Source organism: Trachemys scripta, chromosome 1 (genome assembly GCF_013100865.1).
Source record: "Trachemys scripta elegans isolate TJP31775 chromosome 1, CAS_Tse_1.0, whole genome shotgun sequence".
Classification (NCBI taxonomy): domain Eukaryota; kingdom Metazoa; phylum Chordata; order Testudines; family Emydidae; genus Trachemys; species Trachemys scripta.
In genome coordinates, this window is record NC_048298.1 from 237,516,040 (window position 1) to 237,530,007 (window position 13,968).

At 42.8% G+C, this 13,968-nt stretch overlaps 1 protein-coding gene across 2 annotated transcripts in view; it reads left to right on the forward strand.

The window, feature by feature from the left end:
* The first annotated feature begins 10,771 nt into the window (after window positions 1-10,771).
* GAS6 (growth arrest specific 6) overlaps window positions 10,772-13,968 on the forward strand; it is a 72,101-nt gene continuing 68,904 nt past the window's right edge. For both annotated transcript variants that reach the window (XM_034758107.1, XM_034758106.1), the window contains exons 1-2: window positions 10,772-10,929; window positions 11,575-11,741. In XM_034758107.1, the coding sequence (XP_034613998.1) occupies window positions 10,860-10,929; window positions 11,575-11,741 (237 nt within the window). In that variant the 5' untranslated portion in view covers window positions 10,772-10,859. The remainder of the gene's footprint in view (window positions 10,930-11,574; window positions 11,742-13,968) is intronic.

The following is a 13,968-nucleotide window of genomic DNA, read 5'->3' on the forward strand; positions in this document are numbered from 1 at the left end:
GGGAGAGCGCACTGAGGCTTTCATCTGCAGGTTTCTCCGAGTAATTCCTGCAACAGTTGAGGAAGCTCCTAAGAGGACGTTGATATGGAAGGTGAGCGATCAGCTGTTGTAACCTGCACAGGTTGTGCCATGTTTGTCTTTCTTCCGCAGGACAGAAGCGACTTTGTCTGTACAAAGTGCAAGCTGGTCTCCATACTGGAGGAGAAGGTTCGAGGGCTGGAGAAACAAGTATCGACTCTGCGTTGCATAAGGGAAAATGAAGATTTCCTGGACAGACGTCAGGAGATGCTTCTACGGCCACAATGTTCTGAAGATTCAGAGCAGGCGGAGCAGGGACAGAAGGATTGTGAGGAGGTTTGGCAGCATGTGACCTCCAGAAGAAGAAAGAGGAGCGTCCATGCACCAGCAATGGAGATACAGGTGAGGAATCGTTTCCATGTTCTCTCTACAGGTGCTAATGCGGAGAGTGGACTAGATGGCCCATCTGAGGGAAGGGAGCAGAAGGAGACTCCACCGATTGGAAGGCAAAAGATGCACTGTCCTAGGGATGGGGGTTCCACGACCACCACTCCCAAGAGGAGGAGGAGGGTGGTGGTGGTCGGGGACTCCCTCCTCAGGGGGACTGAGTCATCTATCTGCCGCTCTGACCGGGAAAACCGAGAGGTCTGCTGCTTGCCAGGAGCTAGGATACACGATGTGACGGAGAGACTGCCGAGACTCATCAAGCCCTCGGATCGCTACCCCTTCCTGCTTCTCCACGTGGGCACCAATGATACTGCCAAGAATGACCTTGAGCGGATCACTGCAGACTACGTGGCTCTGGGAAGAAGGATAAAGGAGTTTGAGGCGCAAGTGGTGTTCTCGTCCATCCTCCCTGTGCAAGGAAAAGGCCGGGGTAGAGACCGTCGAATCGTGGAAGTCAACGAATGGCTACGCAGGTGGTGTCGGAGAGAAGGCTTTGGATTCTTCGACCATGGGATGGTGTTCCAAGAAGAAGGAGTGCTAGGCAGAGATGGGCTCCACCTAACGAAGAGAGGGAAGAGCATCTTCGCCAGCAGGCTGGCTAACCTAGTGAGGAGGGCTTTAAACTAGGTTCACCGGGGGAAGGAGACCAAAGCCCTGAGGTAAGTGGGGAAATGGGATCCTGGGAGGAAGCACAAGCAGGAGAGCGCAAGAGGGGAGGACTCCTGTCTCATGCTGAGAAAGAGGGACGATCATTGAGTTATCTTAAGTGCCTATACACAAATGCAAGAAGCCTGGGAAACAAGCAGGGAGAACTGGAAGTCCTGGCACAGTCAAGGAACTATGATGTGATTGGAATAACAGAGACTTGGTGGGATAACTCACATGACTGGAGTACTGTCATGGATGGATATAAACTGTTCAGGAAGGACAGGCAGGGCAGAAAAGGTGGGGGAGTTGCGTTGTATGTAAGAGAGGAGTATGACTGCTCAGAGCTCCGGTATGATACTGCAGAAAAACCTGAGAGTCTCTGGATAAAGTTGAGAAGTGGGAGCAACAAGGGTGATGTCGTGGTTGGACTCCTGTCTCATGCTTCTTGTCCTGTCCTCAGAGGTTAACAAGAACAATTTTTCTCCCTCCTCCTTGTAACAACCTTTTATGTACTTGAAAACTGGTATAATGTCCACTCTGTCTTCTCTTCTCCGGGCAACAATTTTTTCAATCTCCCCTCACAAGTCATGTTTTCTAGCCCTTTAATCATTTTTGTTGGTCTTCTCTGGACTTTCTCTGTTTGTCCACATCCTTCCTGAAATATGCCGCCCAGAACTGGACACAATACTCCAGTTGAGGCCTAAAATCAGCGCAAAGTTCAGCAGAAGAATTACGTCTTGTGTCTTGCTTACACCACTCCTGCTAATACATCTTAGAATGATATTTGCTTTTTTTTTTTTTGCAACGTTACCCTGTTGACTCATATTAACTTGTGATCCACTATGACCCCCAGATTCGTTTCTGCAGTACTCCTTCCTAGGCAGTCATTTCCCATTTTGTATGTGTGCAACTGATTGTTCCTTCCTAAGTAGAGTACTTTGCATTTGTCCTTATTGAATTTTATCCTATTTACTTCATACTATTTCTTCAGTTTGTCCAGATCATTTTGAATTTTAATCCTATTCTCCAAAGCACTTGCAACCCCTCCCAGCTTGGTATCGTCCACAAACTTTGTAAGTGTACTCTCTATGCCATTATCGAAATCATTGATGAAGATATTGAGCATTGGCCTGTTAAACCCAGGGTTGTGAGTTCAATCCTTGGGGGGGCCACTTAGGGATCTGGGGCAAAATCAGTACTTGGTCCTGCTAGTGAAGGCAGGGGGCTGGACTCAATGACCTTTCAAGGTACCTTCCAGCTCTAGGAGATAGGATATCTCCATTAATTATTATTATTTTATTATATTGAACAGAACTGGATCCTGATGCTAAGGCACTGTACAAACATCACAATTGTGATCACAATCTAACTTATTCTGTGAAATTTTAGTTGACATTGGCTTCTTAAAATATAGTTGACACTCTCCTTAAGAAAATCTATCTTTGATGTCTGGCACCCATAGCTAAAGTTTCTGGTTCGATTATTTTAAAATTAGATTATAATTAATGAGTCCTGTTTTTTGCTCCAGTTTCAGTTGTTGCCCTCAGTACAGCAAGAAGGTTATACATAAGAGAAGAATCGTTGACTGTGTGAAATTGGCCCCTGTGTAGCAGACCAGCACAAGACCACTTAAATCCTCAAAATAGGGCTTAACTGGAATTTAGTTGATGCACAGGCACTGGGCTGGGTCTCTCCATTGGGGTCAGTTTCACCCTGTGAGTATAAACTAGCATGTGCAGTCTTTCCCAATGGTGACTCTATGGACCTAATCATCTTTTCCTATAGGAAAGCCCACAGCCTGGGACTAAAGGAGAGGAAACCTCAGCGAGGCTTTTCTCACGGAGATTTCTCCCCATTTATTCCATCTGGAGGCGAGTTTGACTCCCGTCCAATGGAACAGACTGCAGGAACCTCCCACAAAGTCTGTGGATTAAACAGATTCCAAAGGATTGGGGGTGGGAGGGAGGTCCTGGGATTTTTACATGGAGGTTACGTGCAGCTCTGGCCTATGCCTTGACTGTGGGAAAAGAAAATCCATGCATAGATTAATATAAGGGCATGTTCAAACCCTATGTTTTCCTATGCTCACATTATGGGCCTGAACCTGCAGATCTTACTCAGGCAAAACTCTATTGACATCAGTGGGCTATTTTGCTTGATTAAGGGCTATAGGAACTGGTCCAATAGAAGCAATATTTTTTAGACTTACAGTCAAAGATACAGTATACATGGCTATGTAGTATTAATTCTTAGGGTAATATCTGGTTTATCTCTCTCCTTTATAAAGTCTCTATATAACACTATAAAAAATCACATTAGAAAAAGAAGCCAGTAGTGGTTATCCTAAACCCAGGGGCTTTACAAGGAAAAAATAAAACAGGAAAGCACATAAAAATAAGATATTGACATGCTTTTTTTTTTTGGTACAAGAACAAGAATTTATTTCAAATATCTCCGTGGGTAAGGGCAATCGCCAGGAGAAACCTGTTGTTCATAACTTTTTCTGTGATGCTCATCAATATGGTGTCTAAGTTACTCTTAACATGAATAACTTTATCACAACAGCACTGTGAGATTAGTAATCATTATCATCCGCATTATACAGAGGGAAACCTGAAACATGGGAAGGCTAAGTGTCATGACTTGCCTAGGTAGCTTGTGGCAGGGTCAGGAATCAAAACCCAGTGTCCTGAATTCTAGTCTTAACTTATGGCATAAGTCTAACTGTAGTACATGTTTCTTGTCAAAGGGGAGAGATTAACATCTGAAGTCTTGCAGTAGGCCCACTCTGAAGTTTGAGGATTCCTCAATCATCATCTTTCTTTCCACCAGTAATTTAGGCCACTCCTGCCCCATTTCACATTATTTTCCTTAACAGCTGACACACTAGGCCCAGATCTTCAAAAGTATGTAGGTGCCTAGCTCCTACTGATTTCAATGAGAATTAAGCCAGTAAATACCTTTGAACTATGGCCCAGCTCTTTATATTCCAGCTCTCCACAGACTTCAGTCTGTCCTTCATCAACTCAGGACTTCAGTTTTCTATTTGTAAATGGGTATCATACTTTCCTGTTCCCAGAACCTTAATTCATTAATGTTTGTAAAATGCTTGTATGGAAGATGCTGTATACCTGTCACATTTGTGTATGCTTCTGATGTTCTGTTTTTAAATGTTGCTATATTCATAAACAATTTTTTTTACCAGAGTTAAGCTTGATAGTATATTTCAGGGGAATCCAGTTTACACCCAAAACAATATTACTTTCTTTAAATCAATTTTACTCTTGAAAGACCCAAATATTAGAAAGCCGTGGCATTTAAAAACTTCAGCTATAGATCACTTTTTGACAATATGTTTTCAGAGGCAATATATTGTTGCTCACTAATGTATCTCCATGTCCTCTACTGCACAAACACCTAGCCAAGTTGTTTGAAACTGGGAAAGTAAAGCCATGTCTCTTAGAAACTACCTTCTTCCCAATTTTACTAAGGTATAAAAAAGTAGAATCTTATAACTTGTTACTAAAATGTAATTTTGGGGATTCTAATATCAATGGCCTCCAATTTCTCCCTTCCATGCTATATCTGATTCCAGGAGTTGTTTGTACCAGTAGCTATCAGAATGCTCATATAGTGGATCACTTTGTTAAAAACCTATATGCTCCCTCATCAGAGAGTCCAGTGAATGCTACCTATTGTTCCAGTGGCTAGTGTGCTAATTCTGTTTCTCAGAGGTTCTTTTTCTAGGCATTTCCCCTTTCAACTGTTTTTTATGAGACTTGACAAACTCATGGCAGTCAATAACAAGGTTCAGTCTGATCAGCAGCATTACCTCTGGAAACTAATTCTTCAACAGTTACAGGCTTGCCTTATAGCATGCTGATCCTTTGCCATAACCTAATCTCAACTTCCATTTTTCTTTGTCTCCTACAGTGAAACTTAAGGCCTGATTCACCTTATCATTTACTCTAGATATCAGGCTGTTAGAATATAATTATTTCCCTTCTGGAAAAAAAAACAAAAAAACCCAAACCTCACACCTTAAAAATTCAGCTTGAGCAATCATGTTTTATCTAACCAGAAAAATTTCTAATTAAAGAAAAAAAACATATACAAGTGAATTACAATTTGGGGCAATGAGCACATAAAATAAAACTAGTTTATTCAAAAAGTAAATTGCAAGGGAAGGAGAGAAATGCATCACACAATTCATTTAAAATGAATTTTCAGCTCCCACAGTTATGTCCATAGGCTCTCGCTCTGCTCATACCCCAGTATGTTGTGACATCACAGCTATAATAGACTGTTGCTGGAGCAAGTAGCTGGCCCACAGAAGGTGTAGAGCAGGCCCATTTCCATTTTGCAGCCTGCCCCTACTGGAACTCTCCTGCAAATATTCTTTGGTCACACAAGAGTAAAGATTTGGCCCAGTGCGCAAAACATTCTATTTATCAAATGTAGGAAATATATTTCTGGCCACCATTAACAAATGTAACTCTTCAGGATATATCTCTAAAATAGAAATTAACTTGTTTTTTTTTTCATTAAATTTCTCCAAATAGAATCCAGAATCATGGACCTTTTTCTGTATTATTTTTGTTTACCTTTTTAATAAGGGAAAAATAGAGTGGATTTAACTTGACTGCAGCAAGGAAAAGATAACTTCCTACTGTTGATAGGAAATGAGTGATTTTAATAAAATGAAGAAATGCTGGCTGATCAGCACAGTAGCTCACTGATTATTTATCAGGCTACACATCTCTTTCAGCTTGTTGTAGGAATTTATCTTCAAGGCAAAATGTATCATCGGGCAGAAATGCTGATCACAGTAGATATTAAAGATTTTGCTTACTTAGTAAACTATCAACCTATTGCTAGATATGTTGTTTTGGAAAACTATTTAGAGTTAGGATGCCATTAAATTATTCCTATTTAATTATAGTAAGGGTGGTGTTTAAACTGGCAAATAAACTATAAGCCACATTCGCAATATGTCCATATCTTCTCCTTACTTTCCCCTTTCCTTTCTCTGTGGATGCCATTATGAGAATGGTTCCCTAATTCTTTCATAACATGGAACACATCTCAACACAGAGATCATCATGAGGACCATATCTCCTTCCATTTATGATTGCATAGGCCAACTCCACTCCCACAGGCAGGGCCGGCTCCAGGCACCAGCTTACCAAGCAGGTGCTTGGGGCGGCCACTTCGGAGAGGGGCGGCACGTCCAGCTGTTCGGCAGCAATTCGGCGGACAATCCCTCACTCCTGCTCGGAGCAAAGGACCTCCCGCCGAATTGCCGCTGCAGATTTTCGTTTGTTTGTTTGTTTGGCTGCTTGGGGCGGCCAAAACCCTGGAGCCAGCCCTGCCCACAGGCAACTAACTGCCATCCCTCTGGCAACTAAAGCAATAGTTTACATGAGAAAAGTATTATTAGGAAGACATCTAATGTATTTTTAGATCCTTTTAGTGCAGTTTAGCAGCTGGAAACAAAGGGAGTGCCAGTGCCATGTGAACAGCCAGCTCTGAGGACCATGAGAAAGTGCTACATGGACCAGCGTATGGGAACTATTGCATTATGACAACCATTTCCTTGTCACCAAAGCCAGTGGAAGGCAAGATGGCGCCTGTTTCAAGTGTATATATTTTAAGACATCTTTAGAAAAATCAAAAGTTTGCAAGTTTGAGGGAGAAGGGGACAAATGGGGTCTCATCTGCCCTAAATTGCAAGGGCTTAAATTGCAAGGGCTTAAATTGCCCAAAATGCTATGGGTGATATTCTGGCTCCGCTGAAGTCAATGGGAGTTTTGCTATTGGCTTCAGTAGAGCCAGAATTTCAATGTACCTAAGCAATTTCTTGTTTGATTACTTCTTAAAGTTAATGAGTACTATAAGCAAGTGAGGGGTCAGGGCCATATTTCAGAGGCAATGGTGGAAATGCCATTATGGGGTGTGTGTCACTATGCTCTGTATGTCATGCATTTCAGCTAGTCTCTGGACAAATCTACTTACCACTTTGGGGTTAATATGTTACACAATATAGGGGTTTATATTGATAATTATAGTTTTGCTACAATTTTTTCCTATTTTTTAAATTTCCTTGACAGTTTTTTCTTCTTTTTTTGAACTTCTCAGTAGTAATGTACGGAGAAGTGATATTAGCATTTAGGGGAGGGTATGATGGACATATTGTTCTCGATCAAGAAATAAATTATGCATTTTCTTGTAAAATACTATAGATGAATTTTGCTTAGGGCTGAATAATTGTATGACCCATATTTGTTATAATAAAACTTTGACTTATATGGCACTGATGATGCTCAGCTCCATAATACCTGATCTAGTCCAATTGACTGATTGCCCAAGCTGTGTTTGGATTGCAGTTGCCCAGGAATATGAGGGTTGTTTTCCAAGAGTCAAGAGGGGAAGTTGGAGAAAGCAGGCTGGGCTGCTACATTTTTCATGAGAAGGAAAGGAAGAGAAGGGAGTGGAACCTTCCAATTTGTGAAGAGTCAAGCAGCTCCAGCCTGTTCCATTTCCTTCCCCACCTCTCCATTCTCCTCCATTCCCCTGTTATGAAAAAGTAGCAGTCCATTCTGCTTCCTTCCACCTAATTGCTCACTAGTGGTAAGATCATGGTAGTTGGTCCATGCATAATGTAGATCCACTGGTCCAAAATTCTGAATTGAAGAGAGCAGTGGGCCATGTCCACTAATCCCTTCCTTCCCAACCGTAGTAGTATCAAATCAGGTGTCCACAGGCTCGGACTAAGGATTCTGTACTTCAGCACTAGTCTTTTGACCTCAATAATCAGCCCAGGGGCTGATCCCATCACACAACAAACTCTACCTCAGGATTTGGTCCTAAAATTACCAGCACATTTGTAATAGTTGAGGTAACCTTGCCTAGAGGGCAAGTGTGTCCCAGAATTATCATCTCGTTTTGCTAATCCCTGAAGCCACTTGTGAATTTTAATTGCAATTCTGACCTCTAATTAAAGGAAATCACACTGAGCTGAATCCAAGACAGTCTCAGTGGGGACAACTTTAGAGCTTCCTGTCCTTGGAAACTATGGTTTATTTCCCGGCATCAGACTTGGAACTGCAGTTCATAACAGTAAGCAGCAAATTCCAGATCTTAATGTGCTAAGCATATTTTGGCACATTTCCAACTGGTAGTGTGATTAGGTCAAGAATCCTGAATTCTACCTGCTTAGTTGTAAGGATTTTCACATTTAAGTACACTATTTTCCACCACCTTTAAATTTTAAAGATATTCTGATGTAATTTCACATTTTTTGCTAAATAGAATGTAGAAAATTTTGCAACTGTAATTTACACAGTTTTGGTAGAGACCAAAGGCTGAAGGAGGAAGGAGATTGAACAATCCTATCATTCAGGACTGCTGGAACAATTTTTATAGTGGGGGTGCTGAGAGCCATTGAACCAAACTGCAAACCCTGTATATAATGGAAACCCCTTCAAGCCAGGGGCAGCACCCCCACCCCTAGTTCCAGCACCTATGCTATCAATAGGCTTGGAAGGATTAGATTTTCATTGGTGTAAATGTTGATTTCATCATACGTAAACAAACCAACACAATATTTCCATTGCTAATTGAAATTTACTTCTTCTTGAGACCTTATTAGAGTTTGATATAAGGATATTTACTTCATATATTTTGACATATGATGTTGCCAATTTGTGTGTTTTTAAACCATTATAAAGCTTTAAATTTGCCATTAAATGGCTAAAAATTGCCATTAAATAATTGGTTTCAGAGTAAATAATTGTTTGACTTTCACCAATAATTACTCACAATTGTGAAAATTTAAATAGATAAAAATTGAAAAAAGCTTAAAAATTAACTTCAATAGTATCTGTCAAAATTATAAAATTTTGGACTGCAAAATGCCAAGCCTACCTATCATCTCTAATACGTCAGGTCAGAGGCATTTTGGCCATGTGAGGAAACTGGACCACCTACAGGATAAAGATCTTCAGTCTCCAACGAGGTCAGGCTAGCATTTTTCTTGATCAACACAATACTTCGTAGGATGGTAAAGAATCCCTGTCATGCACCTAGCTGATGGAGTGCTGTACCTGGGAGAATAATTCCTTTCTCACCACCGCAGTTGACCATCTTTTATCCTGAAGCATGATTTCTGATCACCCATTTACTCTTATCAGTATCTTAGCTCGCATTATACAACTACATTCTGCAACTACAATATGTTATCACAAAGTTAACCAATTTTTAAAATATCCAGTTACAGCATTTGCTTGAATGATGCCCTGTAGCAGCGATTTTTCACAGACCAAGAATACATGGCATAAAGATGAGATATCTATAATTTGGTCACACTGGCAGAATATCATTGTTCAATATAGTGTCATTTTAATATTTTATGCATTACTTTTCTATCCTTTTTCCTGCCCTTAGAACTAATTTCATGTTTTAACTGCTACTGTGTTCTGGGCAGGAAAGTATATGCATATTAAAATATCTTATTATATTGAAAAGATTAAAACATCATGTATTGATCAACAAGTTTGGGGGAAAAGAACAGGAGTACTTGTGGCACCTTAGAGACTAACAAATTTATTAAGAGCATAAGCTTTCGTGGGCTACAGCCCACTTCTTCGGATAATGTTTCTGCCTATTTACATAAGCCTGAAAACTGCAGGTATTTTGAAGCATTTACAGCATCACTGTGCTACCTGTCATAATGTAACTGCTGATGAGTCATGAGTGATTGGCAGATATGGGACTACACCATTTTGGTTAAATCAACATCTAAGTAATCTCCAAGTTTTCCCCTTGGAGGCCATTAGCTGAAAATATAAAACTGAAGAGTGGAACCTTTATTTGTGAAGAAAAATATATGGGGAAAAATAATCTATGCATCCTATTTCAACTAGAATTGGGTTTGGTTTGACCTCTAATTCGCTTTATTCCCACTAATAGTTGTAATCAGTTTACATTTCATCTGATTCCGGGGAGGAACTCTTCCCCCCCCCCCAACTTTCTGGGTAAACTTTTAGCTCATCAATATATCTTCCTTGTAGGTATTCGGACAATACGCTTCTCACTTAGCTCTTCTAAATCAGTTAAATCTCAATCCTACAAATATTTACACACGTGCTTGATTTATGCACAAAACTAGTCCCACTGAAGTAAATCCTCAATGCTGAGCCTTAAACCTGCGAGCAGTTGAGTTCAATGGGATTGCTGAGGTGCATACAACTGAGCAGATGCCTCAGTGTTTGCAGAACCGGGGCCGTAGATTTCCAGGGCGACGAATGCAAAACAAGGCGGCGAGTTGAGCGAGAGAGCCGGAGATGAGCTGTAAAGGGGGAGTCCTTGCACAACGCACGACTGCACTATAGCCAGGGATTTGTTTAAAGGAGTCACTAGGGCTGCGTTAGTCACCTGGGGGCCCCGGCAGTTCAGTCCCCGCTGGACTTTCCCAGCTTGTCTCTATGCGGCCGGCCGCCCTCCATCTCCCGCAGCGCTGCCGCACCGAGCCAGAAGCGATAGGTGTGTCTGCGCGGCGCGGCCGGGGGGGGACTTTCTAAATGATTGGGCGAGAGGAGCGCGAGCGACTCCCCTGCTGGGCTCTGCTGCAGCTGCTCGCGCGCGCGCTCGTCTCGCTCCCACAGTAGCCGCGCTCTCCCCGCTCGCGCCGGACCGCCCCGCTCCTCCTGCTCCCGCCGCCGGTCGCAGCAGGGCACAGCCGCAGCATGCCGCAGCCCGCGGCCGCCCTGGGGGCTGCCCTCCTGCTAGTCCTGCTGGCTACAGACTCCTCGCCGAGTGAGTGCCTCGGTCCAACCCGGGGGGAAAACATCGCCCCCCGCCGGGACCCCCCTCCCCCGCAGCAATGCACCAGCCCAGCCTCTGCGGCGGTGTGCAGGGGAAAGCAGCAGCTCCCCCCTTTTCTGCCAAGGACACCCAGAGAGCGTTTGGCGGGACGGGGGAGGGGATGATGGTGGGACACTGGCATTGTTGCGTGGGCAGAAGGAGTAGTGGGGGGATGGCTGGGGCATTCCTCGGGGGTGCACGTGTGTGGCAGTGTTCTAGGGGGCTGGAGGGGCAGGCAGGGTGTGAGCGCACCCCTGGGGCATTGCATGGCTAGGGGGCACAGGGGATGCGTGTGGTGCAGTGCCGTGTCTGCCCAGTGTTTGGGGAGGCCTGCGGGGCTGGGAAGAGTACGTGCTAGTGGCAGTGCTTTGTGCGGGGTGACTCGGTGTCTGTACAGCGGGGGTGCGTGTCGCAAGGTGGCTGGAGTGGGGCCGGGCTGTTGTGACACGGGCTCGCCTGTGTGTCGGGCCCCTCTGTGAGGGGTGCCCGCTCGTGGCATTGTGCTCCTGCTCTGTGCAGTGTCCAGCCGGCGGGTGGGATTTGATTCCTGTAGTTACTGCTGCTTTCCCCCTCCCCGGTGTTTGTCTGCGGCCGCAGCCGTGCTGCTGAGAGCCCCGGAGGCTGCCCAGTTCTTGCGGCAGAGGCAGCGCCGAGCCTACCAGATCTTCGAGGAGACCAAGCAAGGCCATCTGGAGCGGGAGTGCGTAGAGGAGCTGTGCAACAAGGAAGAAGCCAGGGAAGTGTTTGAAAACGACCCTGAGACGGTAAGAGTGATGAGCGGAGCTGCCGATATATTGGGGTTTTACTGACAATCTCTCGCTCGCCGGCAACAGCTGGAATGAGGGCGCCAGCTGTCTGCACAGCTGGGGAAGTTGTTTGGGGGAGGAGGCGAACCATTAGATAAATAACTGAAACCACAACATAACCAGCGCTTCCCTCAGTAGGGTTGTGTGAGTATTGTCAGGCCAAGCAAATACAGTTTAAAAAAAAAAAAGTCTGGATACTGGGCTGACATAATTTTACATGAGATTCCTATTTAAAATATCCGTATTCTGCGTTCAGACTTAAAGGGCTAAATTCACCCCTGGTGTAACTCCAGCTAGTCAAGGGAGTTACACCAAGGTGACAGTGTTACAGCATTTTTGTCTGGACACCTTTGTCTCCCTCTTCCCCCTCCGCCCCCCATCCCTTGAAACCCAGGACATTTAAAATTGTTTTAGCTATGACCCAAAACAATGTCATAAAAGAAATTTCATGAAGAAATAAATCATAAACATGCTTTAAAAGTTTCAAGCCTTTTTTAGTGAGTATTTTGAGTTTGTGGTTTAGGATTGGGATTTCTCTAAATAAGAAGAGGGAAGGCCAGAAATAATGACTTGTATAGCATTTTTAATAATGGCATTGCTGTAAATCTGCACTGCATCTAGTCACAACCTACAAAAACAAATTAAAGTCCTCATGAATCTTGAGTATTCTGTTTTTGTGGCACTTTGTATGGTTATAGTTGTCTTGTTTTACTAAAGTTTGCTTATTTTCTTTTCCAGTTAGCTTGCACCTTCTGGGTGTGCTGTTTTGAATAGGCTGTCCCCTTTCAGGGATCAGTTTAGTGGGGGGGAGTGAATTTCTTGGAGATCACATTGAGGCCTGATATTGCACAATGTGTTCATGTTAATAGTTTGATGCTTTTTGAGTGGGAGGAGATACATAGTTCAGGAGTGGGGGTGGGGAGAGAGGGCAGGACTTGGCTTTTCCTCTTGACTTAATGTTTTATATTTAAGTGAAAACATGTCTTGACATGTATGCCTTAATAGGCTAACAATGCATTGAATGCCCTACATCACAGTGCAGTGGATAGTTACGAACTGAAAGTAAAAAGGACAGCAGTTTGTAAACACATTCTAATGCTGATTTTTCTTCTATCTGCAGTTCAGAGTTTAAGATCAAACTCCTGTTTAGTTAGGTCCACTAAGTGTCTGTTGCACTACTGCCTGTGTACATACTTTTGCACCTAGATACAATACTGTTTGGTGCTCTGTAAAATATATAGATTGAATGCCATATAAATACTTACAATGGGGTGTCAGACTGGCTGACACAATTATTTTCCATATTCCCCTTGAGCTAAAATGTTTTAGTAGAATCTTGCTCTCATTCAGTGTAGGTGTGCAGAAAAAATATATCCAAAATGTGAACTTTGACCTTCCATAAATAAAGTTAATCTGAGGTCACCACTTGTATTTATTGGATTTTAGCCAAGAAAATTGGCAAGGGTGAGCAAGTGTATGACATACTCTCAGACTTGTTCACTGGAAGGGTAGCTGCTGTAAACATATGTAATGATTATGAAGAATAATACTTGGCACTTATTTCACACTTTTGAAAATTATAAAGCTTTATTCCTATTATGAAGACCTTGAAGTCATTTGGGTTTTACATCTTATCTGTAGCTATAAATAAATTCCCTGACACCTAGCCATGTTATTTAAGCAGCTTTGAATAACAAATATTTTGCAGTTGATAATGCTTTGTATATTTGTGGATTTATTTTATTTTATTACAGCTGTTTGGTCTCTTTCTAATTTTGGAAAAAAAAAACAACCTATAAGGGAATATTGTCAAGGTTACAGGCCTCTAATATTTGTATCCACTTGCATGTGCTACATGCACCCAAAATGTTATGTTTTAAAATGCTCCAAGCTCTGCAGGTCCTCTCCTGAGACAGCCACCAGCCCACCCAGAATGCTGAATTTGTTAGCAATTTGCATATGTGGTTCTTGCCTAAGACAAATCTTATGCCCCTTCCAATCTAGTTGCAGATCAATATGTGGCATAGAGACAGCACTTGTGCTGCTGGACAGTCAACTAAGGATTATGGACAGAGGTAAAATACCTATGCTATTATTACTGCATCTATTGAGAGTCTACAGTGCTATATTAATCATAAAGTAGCAGGGATGGATGAAGTCCCATTCAGGGAACACTGTTGCTTCT